General features: G+C 48.1%; 5 protein-coding genes across 8 annotated transcripts; 2 read left to right on the top strand and 3 right to left on the bottom strand.

The window, feature by feature from the left end:
* Positions 1–37: 37 nt before the first annotated feature.
* LOC121591638 (39S ribosomal protein L32, mitochondrial) lies at positions 38–8,734 on the bottom strand. 2 transcript variants are annotated; one of them, XM_041912508.1, is made up of 5 exons: positions 8,664–8,734; positions 2,724–2,733; positions 885–1,116; positions 555–806; positions 38–456 (listed from the first exon to the last, which is right to left on the bottom strand). In XM_041912508.1, exons 3-5 carry the CDS (start codon positions 964–966, stop codon positions 182–184), a joined length of 609 nt encoding a protein of 202 aa, XP_041768442.1. In that variant the 5' UTR covers positions 967–1,116; positions 2,724–2,733; positions 8,664–8,734; the 3' UTR covers positions 38–181. The 2 variants fall into 2 exon arrangements, with proteins under 2 accessions (XP_041768442.1, XP_041768346.1); XM_041912412.1 differs by lacking the exon at positions 2,724–2,733 and having other exon boundaries at positions 8,664–8,684.
* On the top strand, positions 2,887–6,044 carry LOC121591571 (protein spindle-F). The gene is made up of 2 exons (XM_041912290.1): positions 2,887–3,994; positions 4,083–6,044. The coding sequence occupies exons 1-2, from the start codon at positions 3,247–3,249 to the stop codon at positions 4,451–4,453; spliced, it is 1,119 nt and encodes a 372-aa protein (XP_041768224.1). The 5' UTR covers positions 2,887–3,246; the 3' UTR covers positions 4,454–6,044.
* On the bottom strand, positions 6,097–8,773 carry LOC121591485 (GDP-fucose protein O-fucosyltransferase 2). Of its 2 annotated transcripts, none has more exons than XM_041912157.1 (2): positions 8,664–8,773; positions 6,097–7,510 (listed from the first exon to the last, which is right to left on the bottom strand). In XM_041912157.1, exons 1-2 carry the CDS (start codon positions 8,677–8,679, stop codon positions 6,165–6,167), a joined length of 1,362 nt encoding a protein of 453 aa, XP_041768091.1. In that variant the 5' UTR covers positions 8,680–8,773; the 3' UTR covers positions 6,097–6,164. The 2 variants fall into 2 exon arrangements, with proteins under 2 accessions (XP_041768091.1, XP_041768005.1); XM_041912071.1 differs by lacking the exon at positions 8,664–8,773 and adding an exon at positions 7,606–8,643.
* A 3,488-nt stretch (positions 8,774–12,261) lies between these two features.
* LOC121591387 (carboxypeptidase M) lies at positions 12,262–20,578 on the top strand. Of its 2 annotated transcripts, none has more exons than XM_041911863.1 (5): positions 12,262–12,471; positions 16,741–17,571; positions 17,739–17,768; positions 17,926–18,491; positions 19,963–20,578. In XM_041911863.1, exons 2-5 carry the CDS (start codon positions 16,788–16,790, stop codon positions 20,125–20,127), a joined length of 1,545 nt encoding a protein of 514 aa, XP_041767797.1. In that variant the 5' UTR covers positions 12,262–12,471; positions 16,741–16,787; the 3' UTR covers positions 20,128–20,578. The 2 variants fall into 2 exon arrangements, with proteins under 2 accessions (XP_041767797.1, XP_041767877.1); XM_041911943.1 differs by having other exon boundaries at positions 12,263–12,471; positions 19,127–20,059.
* On the bottom strand, positions 20,527–23,682 carry LOC121591821 (paxillin). The gene is made up of 4 exons (XM_041912869.1): positions 23,499–23,682; positions 22,248–22,463; positions 21,409–21,642; positions 20,527–21,065 (listed from the first exon to the last, which is right to left on the bottom strand). Exons 1-4 carry the CDS (start codon positions 23,499–23,501, stop codon positions 20,982–20,984), a joined length of 537 nt encoding a protein of 178 aa, XP_041768803.1. The 5' UTR covers positions 23,502–23,682; the 3' UTR covers positions 20,527–20,981.
* Positions 23,683–24,209: the final 527 nt, after the last annotated feature.

The raw sequence follows: 24,209 nt of genomic DNA, 5'->3' as shown, positions 1-24,209 counted from the left end.
CGAAGTAGCTCAACAAACCCCACACAACAGGTCCTCATGCCGGGAAATGAAACATATTCTGTTCTTTTATTCGTTTAGGCTAGGTTCCGTATTATTTTCTTTACCAGAACGAAAACAAACAAATGCTAATTCAAAAACCTTAATCCGCTAAACACAAGGGTTGACCCGGGGCCCGTCCAGTTCAGCCCAGCTTTTCGTGGCCCGGTTTCAGCTCGTCCGGTTCGGACTGCTGCTGCTGCTGCGTCGACTTCTGGAGCAAATTTTTGCTAAACCAAGACGGGCGCGGCTTCTCCATCTCGACGATCCGCTTGCCCTGCCAAAACTCGGCCGGCTGCTCGTCCCGCTCGCGATCGTACAGCACCACCACGTCCCGGTCGACCGGTTCGAGCCCGAGCTCGGACTGTATTTTCTCCTGCATCAGCTCCGTTTCCGTGCGCACCTTCTTGTAGCACGTGGCTGCGTTGGAGAGCGAAGTGGAAGCAAACGTTAGAGGAAGGCCGGTTACCTTGCAAAGGGAATGGAATGGAATAGAAATGAAGAATGTTTCCACTTACGGCACAGGACGCCCACTTCCTGGTCGCTGCCGCAGGTCGCGCACGTCCGCAGGTGCACCTTTGGCGTCAGTATTTTCAGCTTGTACTCGGGCGAACCGTACTTGCGCTTGAGGCGCTTCTCGACCGTGCGGCGATGCTTCGGCACCGCCCACAGCATGCCATCGCCGAGCAGGTCGCGCAGCGAGAACGGTGCTGCCCGTGGTGCGGCTGGCTGTGGTGAGCCGTCGTGCACGTGCACCAGTGCTAGGGCGCCTGCAAACGGGAAGAAAACAACCCGGCGGTTGGGGTTACGTAAAGGACGGGCGTGTGAAACGGGGCGATGCGGCATACCTGGCGGAAATCCATTGCCACCGAAAAGGTAGCTTTCGAGCGTCCGCAGCGTGTTTGCCAGTCGATTGATTAGCCGAGACATGGTGCTGCCGAACCGAGGTGCCGGGTGGAGTTGTGCCGCGTTCCGATTCCGAAAGGATTCCGCCACTAAACCATGCACAACCAAGCCGCTACCTCGCTGTTTAGAATACGAGCCCGATTTGTTTACCTTTTTTCGTTGGCCCGTTGACAGCTGTACGGTCGCATGGTTGGTCCGGTGAAAAAAGTTCCATATGGGTGGATTTGTGTGGAAATGACCAAACATGTTTTTTTCGCGGGTAGGTTCAGCCCTCTACGTTACGTTAGCGTTACGCGTAACGCCTATTTATCTCAACCCAAGCAGCATTTTTGTCGAACGCCTGATTTAATCATCGTAGATGAGCAATTTGATCGATCTAGCAAATTGTTTACACATATAACTCTTGTGTACAACACTGTTATGGAAACGTCAAATTATCCATTTCGTGTTTTTTTATTTAAAAGAGTATTTAAACAGTTGAAAGGTGTTCGCTGTCTTCCCTTACGCCTTGTGCCGACCCAAGCGCCACAGATTTAGCTCAAACGACAGGAAAATCAAGTATCTATAGAAAAAAAAGAAAGCGCCATAGCTTCATTGGTTTGCTCAATAGATGGCATATTACAACTCATCATTATATTGCTGTCCTTTTCTTGCAATGTGTTTCATTCAATCAGCTTCATTTAATCATGACATATATTGCCTTCTAACTTTCCGAGCAAAAATCTATATGAATGGTCGTGTGGTCAGATACGTGGGTATCAACACCAACGACCATTACTTACAGGCTTTTCGAGGATTATATAGACATGTTCAGCGAGATGTAGATTTGTTCAGGCATATAATAGACTCTTTCAGCGAGATATAGATTTGTTCAGGCATATAATAGACTCTTTCAGCGAGATATAGAATTGTTCGGATGTAGGTGTAGACATGTTCGGTTATACTGTAGAGCTGTCACTTTCGTACCCCTTGGACTGCAGTTTGGATCATTCTCATCAGAAGGTAAACAAACGATTTTCGTAAAAATATGTTTGTTTTAACTAATTCATGCATTAAACAGCTTGGGGAATGATTATTAGCTTCTTTTAGGACTTTTAAGAATGAAAAAATTGAACCCTGCGGCACAGTGTGTAAACAAAACAACTGACAGCTCTACAGAATCGCTTAACATGTCTACGCCTACTTGCGAACAATTCTATATCTCGCTGAAAGAGTCTATTATATGCTCGAACGAATCTATATCTCGCTGAAAGAGTCTATTATATGGCTGAGCAAATCTACATCTCGCTGAACATGTCTATATAATCCTCGAAAACCCTGTAAATCTCACTTGCTTCAGTGCTGGTGGTTTACATTGGAGTTTAGTATTTAAACAATCGTTTCGCTGTTCTAGTTCTAGCGACGCATAATTTCAATGCAAAAGTTCAGAGGGAATGAGAAAGCTCTCCTCCAAGCGAGGAAGCTCCACTGGTTGCGTATCCCACAAACAGCAAAAAGTTGGTGGCACCATCTATTTTTAGAATGCATAAGTCGTTTGCCGTCTGCTAAAAGAAGTATTGTTATGTCAAGTCGTGAAATGTAAATTTGCTCTGATGCACTTTACCTCCTAATATCCATACACTTTAGGCTGGATCAAGTGAAGCGAGACCTCCCAACGAATCGGTCGCGTACACGACAAAAGTGCAATAAAAATGTTGCTTGGGAATATTCTAAGGCATGTAACGCTTCTCCAACGCATGTAACGCTTCTCTGTAACGTAGAGGGTCTGCCCTTACATTTACCTTTTCGTTGCTATAAATATAATATATCAAATTATGCCTTTAGAAAAATGAAAAATATTTTTTTTTAATTTTCAACGAGAAGTTCAGCAAGGTTGTGTCTTCTATTTTGTACAAAATCGTATAATTTTCTCATATAGCCTATATGTAAACAAAGATACTGTTTGACGTGTGCAAACGTCACGGCAGCTGACTGTGGGAAAGGTTTTGTTGTGCCCTATTCTCGCCCTGGGTGAAAGTGTTTGCAGCAACAAATCAGTGCGAAAACAAAAGAAAATCCACAATCAGTGGCAACTATTTCCAAGTGTGTCTTTATTGGAAATCATCCCTCACCCACAGTGCCTGCATGGTGTAATCGTACCTGCCCTTCGCAATCTTCTACATTCGTCCGTCCGTATTGCTTCCTGACGCCCGAACACAATCACGAAAACATCCAACACATTCAACGCACCCAGCCACCATTCAACCCGAAGGCCATCCAAGCTGGTCGAATGTCGAATTAGACCAGTAGCGAAGCTAGCAAGCCATGAGCACAGCGGAGCCGAACGCGGCGACCTCCCAGCAGGCCCTCCAGGCGGCCCTGCAAACACTGAAGGAGCGGTGCCAAACGTTCCAGCGCCGAATCGCCCTGCTGGAGGAGGAGAACGATTCGCTCCGGTCGCTGCAAACCAGAGCGACCGTGGCGGAGCAGCTGCAGCTCGACAGTAGCCGGCCGGCCAACCACACCGAGCTGCGCCAGCTGCGCGAAAGTGTGGCCGAGCTGACGCACCAAAAGATGCAGCTGGCGGAACAGATCGCGATGGTCGACACGGAGAACCGGCAGCTCTGGCGGCGGCTCTCGCTGATCGTGAAGGATCTCGGCGAGGTGACCGTCGGTCCCTCCACCACACTCACGGTCACGGTCAATCAACAGCAGCAGCAGCAGCAGCAGCAGCACCAACGGACATCAACCTCGCAACCTTCCCAGAATCTGATCCGCTCGCGCACGTTCACCAAGCACGCGCCGAATCCGAAGCTGCGGGAGCGGGCCCACCGGGACGGCTCCACCGACGAGGAGCCGCTCAACCTGGAGGACATTTCGCTGCTCAACACGTGCGGCTTTCTGGAGAGCTCGGGCGTGGACGCCGGCCAGGACGACGACGGGGAGCTGCTTCGGGCCGCCCTCGAGGCCAACCCGGACCTGAGCCGCTGCACCGACGGACTGCTGGACATTAAGCGCGAGCTCGCCCGGCAGCAAATGCTCATGCGTGACCTTTACCAACAGTTTGCGCAAGGTAGTAGTGTGCGGATGAGTAGATTGAGCTTTGCGCTTACCACAAATTGCCTTTCTTTGTTTTTCGGACAACCTTCTCTCCCATGCAGAGCTAAACAGCCGTACCCACACGGAAGCGGAAAAGCTGATGAAGGATGTGATGGTGGAGGTGGTGGAGTGTGAGCTGCCGCCCCGGAAGGCGAAGGCGCCCGCCCAGCCCGCCAGGGACGAGCCCAGCCCGTCCGCGCTCATGTTCGGCAAGGTCGGCATGAGCCTGCTGCTGCAGGAGAAGGTGCGGGCGGGCGGGATGAAGCGGACCTGCCCGATGTGCGGCGCGCTGTACGGGCCCGAGACGGCGTTCGACGACTTTCAGGCGCACGTCGAGGCGCACTTCCTGACCGAGGGCGAAACAGCGATGGAGGAGCTCAGCCTGGACCGGTACAACGAGTACAACGCGTCACAGCCGGTCGGAGACTTCTGACCGTCGCCGGGTCCGGGTCCCGCAGCCCGCAGCCGGATCTTTTTCTCCAGCGAACTCTAGCCGCCCCCTCCTCCCTACTCCACCCCTTTTGTTCCTACCAGGCGAGTGGGGTGGGTGTGCATAAAACGCTGGCGGTGCCGCATCGTCCTCCGCTGCCGTGCGCTTTTTGCTGAAGTGTACTTTGATTTCCGCACCTCCCGTATTTAGTAGTAGCAGTGCTGTGAAATCTCACTGTCTCAATATCATAAAAAAATTCTGACTAAAACAAAATCTATGTCAGTGTCACGTACTCAATTGTGATAATCAGAGGTTGGTGTGCTCAATACATGCTTCGTGACATTTTTTGCGACCATCGCTTGGTCAGTCACTACGAGTTTTTCCAAGAGTTCTCATAGCTGTGGGACACTTTATTGACTCCTTCTTGCGTTAAATGAACTTAATCTAGTGGGAATTGGACTCTGCAGCACTCTTGTTGAACAAATGTAATAGGAGTTTCCAAGGAACCTGTCTAAAAAAGATACCATAGAGTCCAATTTCCAACGTATGAAGTTCACTTCTCATAAGAAAGAGACAAAAAAGGTCCCACAACTATGAGAACCCCTGGAAAATCCTGATAGTCATAACTTTTTTAACTGTGATCAGTTCTGCAAAATGTCTCTAACATAGTCATGACAAATTCTGACTGAAACAAAATCATGTCAGCGTCACGAGCTCTACTGTGATGATCAGAAGTGAGACTCAAATAGTTGTTGCGACCATCACATGCCTGGCGTCATTGTGTGGTTCCAGCTCTTGCTCAGTGATTTGGTCGCGACATTTTCTGTCGATGATCATCACGAATATCATGGGAGATATGCGGCGCGTGCCAGTGGTTCCAAGATACAAAATGAGTTCTGTTTGACCCGACAGAGCGAGAAAGAAGGCTTATTTTGTTGCTTTGGACCACGCGCCAAGTATATTTCAACAATGTCGTGATTATCATTGGGAGCAAATGATATGATCAGGTGAGTGACCAAGAGTTGAGTGCTACAAAAAATGTCACCAAGCATGTGATTGGTCCACCAACTCTTTGAATCTCGCCTCTGATCATCACAGTTGTGTACGTGAGCTAAATTGAACTTCGTTTCAGTCATGAGTGTTGGTGACTTAAACCGTGGCATTTGGCAGCACTGTTCACGGCGAGAAAAAAAGACATGATTATGTTTGCAGACAGCATTGAGCTCAGCTTGTCGGTCAATGTATTGCATCGGACTCAAGCATTCGCACGTCGCGTTCGGTATGTCATGACGCACTTTCATTGAGTATTAGCAATGAGCATCAAGCTACCACGGATATGTTCATTGTTATCGGTGGTGATCGTCTCGTGATGGTCAGAACATTTTGCAGCACTAAGTAGTAGTGAGCAATGCAAACACATCAGAACAAAAACCAAGGCAAACAGTGTGTGTGTGTGCTGCCTCACCGTTCTTGCACACCTGTCGGGCTTGTAAAGGGTAATCAGGTTTAAGGAAGGTGCAAGGCGTCTTTACCTAAGTAAATTTTTTCCTAAGTACGATATTAATCAGAATAAAGATCTTGTTACATCTTTGTACCTCTCTTGTACGTATTGAATTGTGGCTTTTGCATCAACAAAAAGGACGACGTGTTGTTACAAATCACCTCGCTCATCGCTTTATTCGAGCCCAGACTAGTAGCGACCCCTTCCCCCGCCTTAATGGTACACGATCGGCCAGACCGTGTTCTTCTCGCAGTTCATGTCCTTCTCGCTCTTGCAGAACGTGTTGAAGGTCAGATCCTTCGGGAAGCCGATGATTTCCCGCTCCTCGTAGATCCGGTAGGTGAACGTCGACTCGTACGTGCCGATGAAATAGCGGGCGTGGGAGCACACGATCTGGTCGACGATCGCGACGCCGCCGTCCTTCAGCTCGGCCCGCTGCTCGTAGCTTTCCGGCACGAACCGCACCACCCGGAAGCGCTTCAGGTAGTTCTTGAGGTTGTAAAACTCCATCCGCGTGCAGTCGGACGCGACGAAGACCGTCTTCAGGCCGAGCTCGAGCAGCTTCGCCCGGATCTGCAGTGCGGCCGACTGGACCGTGGGCGTCGTTTTGTCTCGCCCGTACAGGAAGTCGGCCCGGCGGAGGTGCGCGCACAGGTACTCGCCGCCGCGCGCCTTCCGCGGCCGGCTTCGCTCGTCCGTCCAGCGGGCGGGGCGCACCGTCCGATCAGCTCGGTCCGACGAGTTGAGGTACTCGGCACGGAACCGGGTCGCCACGTCGACCAGCGGCGGCGCGAACCGCATCGAGCGCCGTGCCTCCCAGTAGTCCACGTTGCCCCACAGATCGTGCAGCACGATTTCCGCGTTCAGCACGTGCACGTAGCGGGTGGCGTGCGGGCGCCCCGGCCGGTACCGCTCGAGCAGCCGGTGCAGCAGCATCGCGCTGCCCTGGAAGTGCAGGCAGGTGAACGCGTCCGCCGTAAAGTTGCCGTACCCGAAGTACGCCAGCGCGCCGTCGTGGCCTTTCGGGCAGACGTGCTCCTCGAACTTGTCCACGAACACGCCGTTCTCGAACATCTGCTCGAAGTGCTTCAGCTTGTACACCTCGTCCAGCACGACGGTGGTCGCGCCGGGGCCGTGCAGCCGCCCGTACTCGGCGAAAAACTCGTCCATATCGAGCACGTCCGTGTACAGGCGCATGCTGGGCAGGTCGAAAAAGTTGCCCCACAGCAGCTGCTGCTGGTCGATGTTGCCGCTGCGCCAGTGCACCAGGCTGGACCAGGGCGGCAGCACCAGCCGGGTGCGCCGGTAGCCGCGCTGCGTCCGGAGAAACTGGACAAACACCGCCAGCCGGATGTACACGTCCCGGCGCAGGTTGAACCCCTCGCTCGGGTTGACGTCGTACAGCAGGTAGAGGACGGGGTCGTCCAGCAGGTCCAGGTCGACCAGCTGGCACCGGTACGGCTCGAAGAAGATGTCCCGCTTTTCGCACAGCTCCCGCAGATGGGCGCTGGTGGTGTGGACGATCTGCGAGAATGCCAGCAGCAGGAGCGAGTAGACCGCTGGAGAGCATGGGGGAAAGGAATTTTAGACCGCTTTTTTCCACTAAACACAATCACACACACACACACACACATGCCAGGACGGCTGTACTTACTGCGGTTCATTAGAATTAGCTTAAAACTATGCGGGCGTTGCATTGCAAGCGGTCCCCCGTTTGGTTCGGCACACGGTTTTCGACTAGAATCAATAATTTCGTCCTCCGCAGATGAGACCGAGAGCGACAGCGACAGCGAGAGAGAAGGAGAGAAAGCGCGTGCAGATAGATGCGCAGGCAGCAGGCATGCAGGAGAGTGAGAGAAACGCAGCGCGTCAGGATTGATAACAAATCCTCACACCCACGGCCTGCATGCGCGCTTACTTCCTGTCATTTTTTATTTTTTCGCCGAAAGTTTATTTATTTCCCCAAACTTCAGCATTTGACACTTCCGACCACACACACAATCATGCCACAACGACTAATACACACATACCAACACGCACACAATCGTAGTAGAATTTGTTGCAGTTCTTGAAAACACATCAAGAGCAGCGCTCCAGCTGTGGCATGATGCTGGTGGACTACAGAGGTTGCCCCCTTATCGGACGTTGTGTAAGATTCGTCTCGTTTTAAGAACGGTTGCAGAATAAGCTACAGCCCTTGTGCAGTGGCACGAGTGAATTATTAAACGGTGGTGCCATGCCAACACCCGCCACAGGACACTTCCAGCAGCATTCTAGAGGCCTACTCTCAAACCCACAGAAAACAAAATGAACTCTGCAGATATTTAGGAACCAGCTGTTTAGGTTCGTCTTCCTCTCCCAGTGCCTTTCGGTGTGCAGAACTAAGGTGCAGTGTTTCGCAGTGTGCAAAGTGTTTCCTTGGTTGCTGTTAATACGTATCTGGTGAACGTGTCTGGACAATTTCCCAAATAACTGAAAAAAACACAAAAATCCCCTTCGAAAACCATCGCCATCGGGACAGGTGAGTGAGGAACAGCTAATGGTTCCCGTGACCTCTAAAAGTAGACATCGTCGCGAATTAATTTTAATTCCCATCTGCCCAGCGCAGCCGGAGTATTGGACAGAATCTCCGGGCGCAGCATCCTTTCCAAGAAATCAACCGTCCTCCTACTTCCTCCAATGCCTCCTCCCTCCCTCATTCCCTCGCCTTACCTTCATGAGATAGCATCCAGTCGGGGTCGAACTTTCACTCCACCCTAACCCAGCCACACCGGAACGCAACGCCACAAGGGAAAGAAAGAAAGAAAAGCCTCCCCGTCAATTAAAAGATCGCGCGCCACCAGTGTAATCCGAAGCATTCTTCGCCCCCTCCCCACCTTCGAGCCTTCGGACGGGCACGGGGTGGGGGAGTTTGGTTTGTAGAGATGGGCATGTGTGTTGCTGTAACTGGTCTGAAAGTAGCTGGGAACGGTCAACGGGATCAACACGAAGACGAGTGCTCGGGTCGATGGCAATCAATTCCGACACGTGGATGGTACGAGTACAGTAAAGAATGTACGAATCCGACCCCAACTGCAGTCGCAGGAACTCGTTGCATCCACAGGTCTCCTCTACGGGATATCCACGGTCTCCTCTTCGCTAAACCTGTTGTATCCCTTTTGCACCTACGGAACCTTCTTACAGGGTTTTCCAGGGCAGTTTCAAATGTAAACTTTGTTATTCACCAAGTGCTAAATCCACATCAATCTGATGGCATCATTTCCAACATCTTAATTTTTCACCAAGATGTTTTTAAACAGCTGTCAAATGGTGTATTTGCTTCAACATGAAAGTTGAGTTTTTTCACCATGATTTTCAACACGCCTCCAGCTGGATGGAGTTTGTTATGTGTTGAAAATCATGTGTAAAAACTCAACTTTCATGTTGAAGCAAATACACCATTTGACAGCTGTTTAAAAACATCTTGGAGACGGTGAATAATTATGTGCACATTTAAAAGTGTATTGGAAAACCCTGTATCTACAGCAAGATTTTCAACACTTCAACGTTCTGTTGCCATCATTTTTTCACCGGGCTTTGAAACCGGATCTCATCACCCGTTAACAGATGAAGTGTTGAAAATCATGGTGAAGAAACTAAAGATAAAAATGATGAAAATGAAACATCAGAGTGATGTGGAATAATCTCTTGCACGCGGTGACAAAAAAAAGGTTTACTTTCGAAAGTAACTTGGCAAACCCTTTAATGTCTATTATGCTTTGCTCAACCTACTGGATACTTCTAAGGACCAATTGAACTCGTTTGAAACTATTATTGAAACCTACTGAACTCGTTGGACCTACGCTGGTTTGCACATTCTTTGCTGTGCCTACTCTTTCGGACATTCGCTTTGCTTTCGGGAGGTTTGATCAGCCACACCACTAGTAGTTGCTCTCTATTTGGCAAATCCGTGATTAATCGCACCCAAGGCAGCTAAGCTAATTTGCATTTACGTTTGGATTTTTGTGCTTGACAAAAGTTCGTAATAATACGAGCATATGGAATATAATTACTCAAAAAATAATTTAATTGTCAACTTATTAAAACCATATTAAAACAGAATTTAAAGGGCTAGCAAAATGCTCTATCAGGCTTATTCAAATACTAAAACCGATTCGAGTTGAGTAGAGAAAGTATAGTGGAGTAAATCTATCGTGACGGGCAGTCAAAACTGCACAAATTGCACACAGAAAATTGCACTAATCCACTCACAACATTGTAACGTAAGTTAAACCGATAGGCAATTATCTTGCAGGAGATAGTCAAAAACCCATTTTTTTAAATTTCTATACCATTTTTTTTATATTGGTCTTCTAAAACTGGTCTAAAACGATGCATTGCCTGATAGGGGGTTGAAGTCAAGAAGACCGTCTTCAAACAATTTTCGCCTCGACAAGAAACGTAGACGATTCCATCAATTAATAGATTTTATTCGTGAAAAGCTATTATTTGCATATTATGTGATGAAACTACTTTCTGAAGCGATGTACTTCTATTGCAATGTAAACCTTTATTTCCTTAACAAGTTTAAAGTGGACGTCAAGACAACTTGATGGCAAGAATATAATTAGCTTGAATCACAAAACATTTGTAATTGGCTTTTGACGAAAGCTAACTGCAGCTTCTAAAACACAAACATCACGTGCTGACGGACATTGAATGTACAGTGTATTCTTGCATAACGAATTTAATCCATTCCAGTGACTCACTCGTTCTACGAAAATCTCGTTTTGCGGAAAGTTCCTTACCATATAATTGGTATGAGACGTATAATTATAGATTGCTGGATGAAAATAACTCTACAACATAATGAACAGTGAACTCTTTTATCTTATTCAATATTTCAGCATATCTTTCGTTAAAAAAATGACATATGATTCCTTTTGCCCATGATACTGTTTTATCATTTCTCTTTTCATCTCACCAAATTTAGCGTTGTTGCTAGTAAATTTTGTTACTGGTTAGTGATTCTAAACTTTATGCGTTAAATAAGGTTTCAATCAAGTTTTTTGACTCCTTATGCAAATTACTCCTTAAGAGGAGTATTCGTTGTATGAGGGTGTACTGTATTTTATTGTATCTGGGATAAAGCACTCTTCATTGGAATCCGATCATCTAGTTTTAGTTTTAGAAGTGTCAATGGTGGCGCTTTATGGATCTTTTTGTTGGATATGTTGATGGCATTGGATTAAATCATTCAGTTTTGCCACAGTTGGTGCTATTTACATGCTTGTTTTCAATAATTATTAACTATGATATTACATTGTAGATAAATAATTTGGTACAACCATTTAGTATATCCAAATTGATTTTTTCCAATAAATATAAATATTTTTTTGCTGAGAAATTTTGTTAGCTGGTGTAAACACAAAAAACGAGGTTTCACTACAAATGGAACAAAGAACTAAAAAAGGTACACATTTGTCTAGTGGGTTACGTTTCGCCTTCTATCAAGGCTCAGAACGCATATAACTACATCCACATAATTTATTCTGAGCAAAATTTTAAGCCACAATTAAACGAAAATCGAAAAAGGCTTGTAAAACTACTAAAAGAGCATTAAACATTGCTTACTCCGTTGAACTTAAATAAATTACCTTTTTATGTCTAAATATTTTGTCTACGGTGTAAATTGATATTTTTATTGAAGATACCTAAAATAAAACGTTTGACTTTGTTGTGATGATTAGAATTAATCCAATCTTCGTATCCGGATTAAAATCCTACCTAATCGAGTGTTTTCACATGCAGAAGTCTCTCTTATCCTGGTTTCACTGTATTTTTGTGTTCAGACGATATCGTACCGAAAGGCACCACGAACAGTTGTACTTCCACGTCGTACCGCTCCGACGGCATCTACGGTTACAAGCCACACGTTACTTTTGCTCTGCCTCCGGTCTCCCAAAACTTCCCATCTCTACTCGGCCAAGTTTCTGAATTGCTCTCCGGTCTCCCGAGGGAGGCTATCATACGCGGCTGATCCGGTTTCGTAGTGTCGTCATCGTGACATACGCCACCACCTTCCCCTTACCCTGTGGCCCTTTGTGGCTTGTGTGGCGCCCTTCTGCTGGAGTTGGTACGCGCGCTTTTCCGTAACCAGCCCGCGAAGAAATGTGGACAGAGCCCTGGAAAGTGAGCGAGTGAAAGGGTTGCGGCAGTAAGCGGGAGGAATCAGAAGGAGGGTAGGTGGGTGAGCAAAAACGAAGAACCAACCCCTTCTCCCCCTCTCCCGTCCCCTCCCTTTCCCTGAGCGTAGGTTATAAACATATAAAAATACATAATCAAGCGTTCAGTGTGGTACGATCGGTTCGCCCGAGTGGACGCAAAGCCTCGCAGTGCCTCTTGCGGAGTGCAGTGATTGCGTGTGTGTGTGTGTGCATGTGGAGAACAGAGTAACTAAACTAAGCAAAAAAAAACATAAAAATCTCGCGCGTGAAAAGTGAGCGTGTGTGTGAGCGCCCTCCACCCCAGGCCTTTAAGCGTGAGTTTTCCCAAGCCCACCACAAAAACCCAAAACACCCCATTATGGACTCCACCTTCACCCATCCCATCCCACCGCTTACCAGATACAGTGTGAAAGTGTATCTAGGTCTCCCCGGTGAGAATTGCTAATGTAAACGGCCCCAGGCCTCAGACACCAGTGGAAGGTTGCTGTTTTTGTGATGATTTTTGGTTGGTTGGTTCGTTGGTTTTGTTGCAAATCTAGTGGTTCCGGTGCGCGATGCTGCGTGCTCACAATCCACAAGTGCGTTTTGAAAAAAAGCGCTTATCAGACACGGGCGCTGATTGTGCGGTAGACCTCCACCCCACCTTTGGCCAATGTTTGTGTGTGTGTGTATGTGTGATTGGCCGTTAAACTTCCCGACAGCATCACTGGACTTTAACTGACAAAACACATAAGCAAACATACGAAAAGGCGCAATGGAAAGTTGATGGTGCAATTTCTCTTCTGGTCACCCCACCAGACATTCGCGCCAATTTGCAGTTCCGCGGGACCCAGATGCGAAAGTGGCCCAGTGGCCCAACGGTCGGCTGTGGTTTCTCGCCCTTGACGCTCCGTTGTGCCACTATACACAAACCGTTCCCCCTGACCTTTACCTAGCGCGACCTTTACCGCGCAGGTACACCGAGCACCGCGCCGACCTTAACCGAGACCTTAGCGGACGCCGTGGAGACATTTCAGACAAATTCTGAGGCAACTCCTTCGTAGCGAAAGAAAGCAAACAGGTTGCCATCGGGGCGGTGTCCGAGGCGTTGGATGATCTTAGTAGCAACGAAACTGGTTCCCGCGTAACGTGTTTCGACGGCGAAAAAACCCACAAAAGCCCCAAACCACGTTGCGACACGAAGCCAGATGATACTTCTTCAATCAACATAAACACACAAACATACGCACACACATGTGCCAGAAAGTCGTGCCAGGGTTCAACCGTGTTCAAACGTGCCAGTTCTCGAAGGGAGAAACCGGTAACATCCTCCCTACCCATCGTTCCCATTCTCAAGGTGTGGAATGCAGGGATGAGCAACCTGTGGGACCTAGCATGTGCATGCTCGGTACGCTACCTTTTTGGCGAGCGTCTTCTTTGAGTCCTCTATTAATGGTTGGATCCTGTCATCCTATTCTATCAGTCTGGGCTGTGACAGGTTTGTAGTCCATACTGGAAGTTCAACTCCGGACGTTCATAAGGCTACGTACTGGGGAGCTTATTGTATTCTTCCGCGGATGTAGGGTAGTTTTGAGTTACTAAATCAGAGTGGTCCAAGAAGTTGCCAGGCTCTATCGCATTCGAAATCGTATTCTTCTAGAGAACTTCGCTGGTGGATTCTACTTGATGAAGCTTATTGTCAGTTATGAGTCAGTTTCAGTGTTAGTGACAGTTTTGAAATCACGACTATTCCAAACACACCTGGTAAGATGTAGCCTTGTAGGTAACTAGATATCTGACCACGGGCCATGTTGGTAATTTGAACGAACTCGATGGGCTGGATAGTCTGGACCTATACTGCACAATAGTGAGGCCATCGGAATAGATTCGTATCTTATCCAAATGCAAATTGAGCCTTGTTAGAAGAATTAAAGTCAACTTTGCTTAGCATCTTTTAAGATCATATTGAAGTCAGTCCCATGCCCTAATATGTTATACAACGTAATCATACAAGATAAAAGGTCCTTGGAGTAAACCACAATACAGAATAAGCCAATTACAAGCAATGGACGCAAGTAGTAGCCCTAAGTAGCAGTAATTGTAACGTTTGGGATATGACTACTTCTTCAACTCTCGTGATTATCGCTAGGAGCTTTTCTTCAAACTTGGACAGGGTTTGATGCAGCCCGTTGAGGAACTCTGAAGCTGAATCCAGTTTGTCGTGTAAAGAGATTCTTCTATGGTTTGTGGAGCCTAACATACATCCAGATGTTTTCTAACGCTAAACAAATGCATTAACAAATTGTATCGGGTCGTAGTGTGATCTATACCAAGATTATTCAATATCCATCATGGCGTTCGCAAGGTTGCTCGTCCCTGGTATAGATACATTCCAACAACGCCAAGCATTGGGTGCTTTCAGCTGAAACAAAGCATACTGGCACACAAACAAAACACACTGGTCTGGTCTGGCCGCGACCTGTTTACTACGTGGTGTGATTCACAGGGCCCCATCGGTATGGTGGGATTTTCTGGTTGAATGAAATGCGTGCCAAATTGCCACCCCAGGGGTGGTGCCCTTTGCGCCCACCTCAAACCCCCCGCGTTGGGTTCGATGGAACGAAAGGCAACAACAAGAACAACAGCACAAAAAAAGGGAAGCAGAAGAAGAAAAACCAGTGATGTGCCTTCAGCAAACAACAGTTATACACACACTGGCTGACTTCCTCCTCAAACTTCCAACTCGACTTCGTCGCTTCTACCCTCACACTGGACGGTTCATTGGGAAAGGTTGAATGGAACGAGAAGAGGTGCGAGGAAGGGTGGTGGAATGGAAATGCGTTTCTTGTTTGCTTCGTCGATCTTGTCTTCTGATCGCACCCCCGTCGGCTAGAGGAAAGGTGGTTTGGTTCTGGTAGAAAGATAAAGGAAGGAAGGTACAAACCGTTACCCGGGCTGCAATCGTTAGCCGCCATCTTCCTTTCGCCGGGAGTGTCTGGGGCGGTTGCGGGACAGGGGAGAAGTTTGTCGTTTGTCTGTGTGTTGTTGGTGTTGTTGTTGGTATAGTGGATGAGGTTGCTTGAACGGGTTCACCACTCTTCAGGTAACAGTAATCTTGCCGCAGTGCGTGCCACGGCTGCCCAAGGCGTCCTCCTTTTATCCTTTAGCGGCAGTGGCCAGTGGCCGCTAAAATGGGGACGAAACTGTACGGACGGTTTTGTCTGAGCCGTTGCCAATGCCATTGGCTGATCAGGCGCTCTGTTATTACACTGGAGTACGCAATTTCCTTTTTCTTTCTCTTCGCTTTTCTCACTCGGCAGCACGCGCACGGTAGCGAACCTGTTGGGTGTCCAGCACCATGTCAGGCATATCAATCGGTTTGCTCTACCGTAACGTGTTTTCTAGCGCTTGTGTGCTTTGGGTGTGATTTGAATCTACCCTAAACTTGTGCCCTCGGTGGTTACTCCAATTGTTAGTGTCACGGAAAAAGGGGGCGTCCAATTATTATTAGGAGCATAAAAATGTTTGTTGACCCTTTTTTTGTGAAGTCAACGATTGTCGTTTTTGAATCATTACTTATTCATACCTTTTAACATCAACTGTTCCCTTCTCTTGCTGCTATTCATAATGCTTGGCTCAAACGCACCTAAATATCGTCGGTAGACGACTTCGCTACGATCGTTAAGTGTTAGCACCACTTAGTACATTGCAGCATAATCTCGGCGCCATTCGGATTGGCTGTCGTTGATGAGGCATGTCTAATACGCAGCTCAATGTTTTGGATTTTCGTAATGGACCCAGTTTTTGTCAATAGCCTCAATTTTATGCAAAAACAAACAGGTTTCTTGTTTACCATTGACCTTCTCGATCTTTTCCAGTGCTTTTGGACCTTGGCTAACTCTCCATCCTTTTACTGCATGGGAAATCCGGAGACGATCATTTTTTTATTGCCATGAGTTTGCTTCATAATTCGCCCAAAAGTTGATGAGATTTTGACTGCCTTTTTCATCATACAAACCCTACGGTGCAGTCTGTTCCCAAGTTACGCGGTTCTCGACATACGGAGATACGCGGTTTTCTAAATTTGACACATCAAACGTCAAATTAAAATAATTTATTTCAGGAACTGTCCAATGCCGTTTAACTTAAATTTTTTGTTAATAAATTTAATCCACTTAAAAGCCAAAATTATCAGAATGTTCGGTACGAATCGTATCAAATGAGTGATAATGTGTATAAAAATACTAAATTAAATCAGTCGGGAAGTTATAATCATACTGGATTGTTACGTAATCTGTGGATGCCCTCTTATTCCCGTAAAACAATAAGATTTGGTACAAATCATTGTATTTTTGATCTGGCAGGTTATGAACAAAAATCTTATAAACTATTGGATGCTTTTGTTATCGAAAAAATATGAATTTTGGATTTCTAGCAGTTCCGTTTAGAGCTGTTGGATGGAGTTAACGGTTTGCATTTCCAATTCCCATAAACAACTTCCACATTCTGCAAATCACTTTTCGGAGCTATTTTGGCCAAAGTTTAATCATCATTTTTGTTTTGCTTTCCAATTTCATGCTCGATCGATCGGCCAATAATAACAGCAAATTAGCTTTGTAACGTTGCGATCGTTTTACCCGCGCGCGTCAGAATGCAGCCTGCAGGTCTGGCAGTACTGCTGGTGGCGGTGTGGTGCCACGCCGGGCCTGCCATTGCCGACGTCCAGCCCGAGCAGCGCAACTTTGAGCCGAGCACCGATCCGGCCCTGTTCGCGTTCGACCGTGGTGCCGGCGACGGTGGCCTGTACACGTTCGACAACCTGTCGGTCGCGCAGGACCCGCGCGCCTACCGCCCGGACGTCGGTGCGCTCGACTTCGTGTACCACAACCATGACGAGATGACGCGCTACCTGCGGGCGACGACCGCCCGCTACCCGAACCTGACCGCCCTGTACTCGATCGGCAAATCGGCCCAGGGCCGGGACCTGTGGGTGCTGGTCGTGTCGGCCTCCCCGTACGAGCACATGCTCGGCAAGCCGGACGTCAAGTACATTGGCAACATCCACGGCAACGAGGCGGTCGGGCGGGAGCTGCTCCTGCATCTGATCCAGTATCTGGTGTCGAGCTACGGGTCCGATCCGTACATCAAGTGGCTGCTGGACAACACGCGCATCCACATACTGCCCTCGCTCAACCCGGACGGGTACGCGGCATCGAAGGAGGGCACCTGTGACGGTGGCCAGGGGCGGTACAATTCGCGCGGCTTCGATCTGAACCGCAACTTCCCGGACTACTTCAAGCAGAACAACAAGCGGTCCCAGCCGGAAACGGAAGCGGTCAAGGATTGGATCTCGAAGATACAGTTCGTGCTGAGCGGGTCGCTGCACGGTGGCGCACTGGTGGTGAGCTACCCATACGACAACACGCCGAATGCTAGTAGGTATCCTTGCTGAGTCTTTTGAATCTTTCCATCGGTTTTCCATCGGCTTACCTTAGGATGTGTAAACCTTAATCTTTGCTAATATGCTAACAAACACGTTTCATTTTTTTTTGCCAAATCTTTTGGATATATTCGGCACATACTAACCAACTACTAACATCAGAAATCTGCCGGTCATCGTCAACCTGTGCCGGTGAGATAATATTCGTAGATAATGGGACAGGGGATTTGTTTGAGGTTACTTTAGCCCTCTCTATAACCTTACCTTTCACACACATACACAAAAAAACAGCAAATATTCTAATTTTCCTCTCTGCCTCTTTCATCTACATGACTCCCGTTAAGCTCAGTCTTCCACAGCTACCTGTCGCAACCGTCGTTGACTCCGGACGACGACGTGTTCAAGCATCTGTCGCTAATATACGCGAACAACCACGGTAAGATGTCGCGCGGTGTCGCCTGCAAAACTGCGTCGCCCTCGTTCGAGAACGGCATCACGAACGGGGCGGCCTGGTACCCGCTAACCGGCGGCATGCAGGACTTCAACTACGTCTGGCACGGCTGCATGGAGGTGACGCTCGAGGTGTCCTGCTGCAAGTTTCCGCCCGCGTACGAGCTGCGCAAGTACTGGGACGACAACCAGATGTCGATGATCAAGTTCCTGGCGGAGGCGCACCGGGGCGTACAGGGCTTCATCATGGACTCGACCGGCAATCCGGTCGAGCGGGCGCAGCTCAAGATTAAGGGGCGCGACATCGGCTTCACCACCACCAAGTACGGCGAGTTCTGGCGCATCTTGCTGCCGGGCGTCTACAAGCTGGAGGTGTACGCGGACGGGTTCGTGCCGAAGGATGTGGACTTCATGATCGTCGAGCAGCATCCGACGCTGCTGAACGTGACGCTACAGCCGGCCAAGGTGCGTATATCGTGTAGTTTTCTGTGGGAGTCTTAGAGAGTCATGCGCAGCACGTGCCTCAAGCAGCATATCGGTTCATTTGGGCAGGGCATATTTGGGAAGATCTTGCGACTTATTTGCCTACGATTAGTAACTCGATTCAAGACTTCTGTTCATATAGATCATGTTGTTTTCGATGTGTCCTTATGAAGATGGTTCCAAAATGGCTCGCCTAAGAGTAACTCATAGTTGGCAGATAAGTCAGTCTAAATTTTGTAAATTTGTGTAAAAGAACATTCTATCAACCCTGTTTTGGCTCTCCTTTCATCAAAGCTTACATAACAAAAATCTAATGCTAACACCGTGTACAAAATGGACCCCCATCACTAACCATAACCTAACCTCTATCTTACCTCTAACAGCGTACAGTGCACCTTGCCCTTGCCAAGCAATATGCTGCCAACACTAACAAACGACCTCGAATGAATAATGCGCGTACTAAGGTGGCGACGACCACTACTATTATCCCAACTGCTACTATTACTACTAACACTGCTACCACCGCTTCACCTACCACTACTAACACTAGCCCTACTGTTGCTACCACTACTACTACCGCTAGCACTACTACTGGCTCTTTCTCTTCCACCGTAAAGGAAGCCGTGGAATACAGCGCCAGTCAGCTGCCCGGTGCGTCTTACGACCGGCCGCTAACGCCAACCACACCCATTGCCAACCGTGAGCCCGCCCGACCGAATGCGGCAAACCAGGATCGGCTCATTTTTACCTCCTGAGCGCAGCACGCGAAGCGATTGAGCGAGCGATTTGTTTTGTACATAGAATAGAAGTTTCCTCCGCTTACCATCCTCCGCCAATCTAATCTAAGTTAGTCGTACGGAGGCAGCTACGCAAAAAGCAGTCAAACGACGGTTCAAGATGGCGGCCAGTCCAGATCAGGCTAACTGCTAACATGCACGCGTCCTCTGACGGAAGGCGGTGGCTACTTAAAACCCTCACCGATTGGGGATACGTGTGAAGGCTTGTGCAATACTTTTATCTTTCTTGTTTAATATCTTTTAATGAATTTAACGTCTGGTATTTTCTTCACTTTCCACTTACTGGTTAAATCTGGGACACTAAAAGCACACTCATTCGTGCCTGTTGAAGTTTGCAAAGCTGCTCAACGGTTCTTCAGCGACGTGGCGAGTGATCGTGTGAAGCGTGAACATGTACATACGGTTACGATAAGAGGAATATGGCGTATATGTATCTGTGGAGGTGTTCCGGGATGACCTAACCGCACTTTCTCTACTTCCCATAAACTGTTCAACACTTCGGAGAGGGTTTTTGGTTTGTTTGTTTGCTTTTTTTATAGAACTAATGGGAGCGTTGTTGTTCGTTGCTCCTCGCATCATATACACATGCTCTCGATCCTAGTAATACATCCCAGTATCTTCCCTTCCCATTGCACAAAACACACACACACGCACAGCGCAACGATGGGTCACAGCACTATCGACCGGCTGCGGCCTCGACCCAGTACCGCCCGCAGCAGCAGCTACCGCCGGGCTCGGCCCAAGGTTCCGGCTCCGACGAAGGCATCCTGTCGACGCTGAGCAGCGGCTTCAACAGCTTAGTGAATAACATTTTCGGCTAAGACCCGTTTATCGGTTTGTGTGATAGAAAGAGCGGAAAGAAGAGCGGAAATGGAGCGCGGATTTCCCTACTCCGAAGAAGAAACAGTAAACAGAAAGCAGTAGCTAAAGAAACACTCCAGACTGTGGTCTTCCATCCCTGCTTCCCGATAGTTTTATCTATTTAGGCTTCTTGCCCGTTTGTCGTTTTTAGCTGCACACAACATATTCGTAACCACGCGGGAAGGAAAAGACCTGCAAACAGCCGCTCTTCACCTGCGGAGGAGGCGTAGGAGAAGGGAGGGGGAGAGAGGAAGGGGGCAGGACGTAGTAGAGGTGGGAAAGAGTTGGAAAATCGAGCGTACGTCGAACCAACAACGGGAGAAAGAAACGGAAAATAATGTCAAACAAATGGTACAATGTTCTGTCTGCAAGATGCAACAATAAATTATCTATTTATTTAATAGCAAAAAACAAGTGTTGTGTTTGTGTATGTGTGTGTGTGTGATAACAGGTGTTTGAACTCCAGAACGTACTCAGGATCTCAATGTGGCATGGTGAGTGAATTTGAATGGGAGTTAGTTTCCTTATGTACATGGACTGGGAAAGGGTAGGTTGTTGGTAGGACGATACAAAATACTAGCAACCTCACTCATACAGCAAACAGGGAGCACCAATACTTAGCCAACCTCTAAACACCTCCGGCGCCATCAATGTGCGCATCTAGGCGCGGCTGGAAGTCATCTCCCAAACAAACGAACGGGGTGCACACGATACAGTAAACATTTAACATCGAACAAGCATGGCCTGAACTGCAAAACAGATGGACGCTCCCGGGTGATTTTGGTTGCGAGCAGGGGCGCTGCACGGGGTATCTTCACACGCCACACTTTTCGCAGATCGGTTGCTTCTCCTTGTCGGCCCGGAATTTGGCATCCACTCCGATCGGTTCCTTGCAGAGCTGGAACGAGACAAGCGCGAGTGGGAAGATGGAAGGGTCGATATTAATGTTTGGAAGACGCGGAACGCGTGGCATAGCTCTTGGGACGCTCGTTAGCAGCGCTATTGGAGAAGCGCGGCCGACATTGGCTTCCACAATTACTCCCAAATTGGTGGAGTCCTATTTATAAAGCATCATGTGACATAAATCTTGCACGGAAGCTATGAATAGAATTTAATAACGCACTGCCAACCGAACAGGTCGGCCGCAAACGGTCCGGTGCCTGAAATCCGAAACGCTCCCATTCCCCGCTGTCCGGTGAGATGTTGAAGGACAGCGTGGTACACATCTTGGGACAACTTACCTTGCACTTGAAGCACTCCTTATGCCATTTGCTCTCCAGCGCGGACAGGGCCTTCTCGGCGATCGGTTTCTTGCAGCCGCCACACTTTGGTGCGTACAGCCGCTCGTAGTCGGCGGTGCAGTACGGCTTGCCGTTGCGCTCGAAGAACGTCTTCCCGGACAGCTGCTGCTTGCAGGGTCCGCCGCAGATGAAGTGCTCCAGATGCCATGTCTTGCCCATTGCCTTTACCACCTTCTGGACTTGGTCAAAATGACCGAGCGGGGGGGGGGGGGATACGGTACGGAAAGTAAAAGAAAACATTATCAGAATGATCCTATTTCCAGACCAGAGAACGTCTTGTGCGGTTTGCTAGTAAAGATGCATCAGCTGCAACGCAGTGGAGGTCGTGCGCGTGTTTTCTTAATCGATTCCAACTGTTAGAATCCATCCACATGCCATTGCGATGGCACATACATTGCCACAAAAATGGTTATTATTCCTTCCCCGCCCTGAGCCATTCCAGGGTCCATTTCCGATTTGCTCCGCGCCTAAGTCAGGCGCGTGTGATCTTTGTTTACCTCTGACTCCTCTGACGCTCAGTGGTGCGCTAAATATAGCTACTCCGAGAATGATCTCCAAAAAATAAACCTACGTCCCCTTCCACCCCTGATACTTGGGAAATGGTCCGAGAGAGAGAAAGAGAGAGAGAGGATGTCGGAAATTGTAACCGTGTGCAACTGTGCTTCCTATTCGATTCGATACAGTAGCGCACGGTGTGCAACCTCCAGGGTCGCGATGACGCCACCGGACGACCCCTTCCGTCTCCGTCCAGAAAAAAAACATTAGACGTGTATGCGTACCTCGGTGACCAGCTTGCGGCAGGCGGCACAGATCGCCTGCACCTTCGACTCGAAACACTTGGAGCACACCGGGAGGCCCTCGCTTTCGTGGAACTTGTTTTCCGCGATGCGCTTCTTGCACTCCTTGCAAGCGAAGTGCTCCGGGTGCCAGCTCTTGTCCAGCGCTTCCAGCATCTTGTCCTTGATATCCTCCTTGCAACCGAAACAGACAGCGGCCTGGATACGAGTGACGAGAGAGGGAAAGAGAGAAAGATAGGGGAAGGTTTAGAAACTTACAGGAATGTTTAGATACCTTATCGGGGTTCTTTGAAAAGAGTTCAGTGTGAAGATTCATTTGTCATTTGATTCATGTGTAGGATATGCAACAGTTGCTTGATTTAACGAATAGTTGCAGTCCCGTGGTACACTCGTCAACTCGCACGGCTTAGCAACATGTTCGTCGTGAGATACTCAATAAATCTTGAAAGCCTGTATAGGCCGGCATAATCGCTTAGGTCATTACGCCAATAAGAAGATGTGTTTTTAAAAGATCTTGGTCCTTGATCTTGGCATCTACAGTCGAGGACATCGTGTACGGACATTACCCGCAACTCCAAAACTATTAGACTTCAGAGTTTTAGACCACTACTGGCCAACTTCTGGCATCGATTTATGTTGCATGTTCACCAATTCCATTTATATTTCCTTATTCATCAGGTTCTTTAGTTCCTTAAGCCACACTTAAGCCTCTACTGCTATAAGGCATTGATAAAAAAAGATTCAAAATACTCCTTCAGTGTCTAGTGCAACAATATAAAACTTCAGAAATATTCCCAAAAAAGGTCATCTTCGTTATTTTAAATCTTTGACGCATCATTAGTCTTTAAACAAACTGAATGATTCAAAATATGTTGTTTGCATTTTGGGACGTTAGTTAGACCAACAATATATGGTTCCGTGAAATTTAGGAAACATGTAAGTATTGATAGAAAATCTTGCATGATTGGAGACACAATAACGGAAATAAAAACAGTTGGCTTTGGGGAAGTTGTGCAGCTATAACAACAGAACTGTTGCATGATGGTACGGTTTGATTGAAACACAGCTCAAAAATTGATTGTTGTATTGAAATTAAAAAAGGAAGACAGTTTCGATCTGAGGTCTTTTGATTTGAATTTGAATGGGTTCAAAGAAAGATTTCACAGATCCAAATTCCACTCCTACTATCCTTCACATAACTTCAACACCAACAAATAAAAAAAAAACACGCACCATTTTGTTAACACTCTTCGTTGAAAGCTACAACAGCTGGCGTAGAACGGGTAGTGGCAAGCACGGTGGAGCAAATAATTCCTCGGTAGGCACGCGCTCGGGACGAACTTTCTTCGCACTGAAATCTTAACCCACTTCGCACGGAGATCTGACTGCAACTGGTCTGTGACCACTTGGGGGCCGGCATAGGGCCTGCCACAGCGCAAAAACAAACACAAAGCGCACGTGCACACGACACTATCAGGTAAGCGTGCGCCGCAGTTTTGCGCGCGCGAATCCACTCAAACTCCCCACTCCCCGCCCCTGTTTGAACGTAGCGTGGATGTGAGTGTGGGTGGTTCGGTTCGGAAAATGCTCCCGCGCGGTGTATGGGACACAGATGGTCAATGGTGGGGAAAAAGCAGGGGGGCAACGTTGCTCACATACGTGCCGAAATTTTCCGACCTGCAGCGAGTCGCTCTTGCACGGTGCGGCCATAATTTATGACGCAGCTGAGGAAGAGGGTTCCGAGACATGATAGTGACACCGTTCTGCTTTCTGTTCCACTGTGAACCCTTTTTCTGCTGGACTAGTCGAGCTGGACACCAATTGCCTGGAATGTAGGAAGTGGAGGAAAATATTATTAGCAATCGCATGCCCTTCGCTTGTCCTTCACCCTTGCCTGGTGCACTTTTAATTGCGTGGGGTATTTAAATCCCCACCACCCGGCCC

This window comes from Anopheles merus, chromosome X (assembly GCF_017562075.2).
Source record: "Anopheles merus strain MAF chromosome X, AmerM5.1, whole genome shotgun sequence".
Taxonomy (NCBI): Eukaryota; Metazoa; Arthropoda; class Insecta; order Diptera; family Culicidae; genus Anopheles; species Anopheles merus.
This window is presented reverse-complemented; position numbering and strand designations above follow the sequence as displayed.

Coding starts and splice junctions, on each gene's coding strand:
- LOC121591571 (XM_041912290.1), top strand. CDS start 3,247: ATGAGCACAGCGGAGCCGAACGCGGCGACCTCCCAGCAGGCCCTCCAG. Junction 3,995..4,082: donor TTACCAACAGTTTGCGCAAG/GTAGTAGTGTGC, acceptor TCTCCCATGCAG/AGCTAAACAGCCGTACCCAC.
- LOC121591821 (XM_041912869.1), bottom strand. Junction 21,643..22,247: donor GCCGCAAGCTGGTCACCGAG/GTACGCATACAC, acceptor GACCAAGTCCAG/AAGGTGGTAAAGGCAATGGG. Junction 21,066..21,408: donor AGGAGTGCTTCAAGTGCAAG/GTAAGTTGTCCC, acceptor GTCTCGTTCCAG/CTCTGCAAGGAACCGATCGG.
- LOC121591387 (XM_041911863.1), top strand. CDS start 16,788: ATGCAGCCTGCAGGTCTGGCAGTACTGCTGGTGGCGGTGTGGTGCCAC. Junction 17,572..17,738: donor CGACAACACGCCGAATGCTA/GTAGGTATCCTT, acceptor TACTAACATCAG/AAATCTGCCGGTCATCGTCA. Junction 17,769..17,925: donor GTCATCGTCAACCTGTGCCG/GTGAGATAATAT, acceptor CGTTAAGCTCAG/TCTTCCACAGCTACCTGTCG.
- LOC121591638 (XM_041912412.1), bottom strand. Junction 807..884: donor TGGCAATGGATTTCCGCCAG/GTATGCCGCATC, acceptor TCCCGTTTGCAG/GCGCCCTAGCACTGGTGCAC. Junction 457..554: donor GGAAGTGGGCGTCCTGTGCC/GTAAGTGGAAAC, acceptor TCTCCAACGCAG/CCACGTGCTACAAGAAGGTG.
- LOC121591485 (XM_041912071.1), bottom strand. CDS start 7,648: ATGCAACGCCCGCATAGTTTTAAGCTAATTCTAATGAACCGCA. Junction 7,511..7,605: donor GCTAATTCTAATGAACCGCA/GTAAGTACAGCC, acceptor CATGCTCTCCAG/CGGTCTACTCGCTCCTGCTG.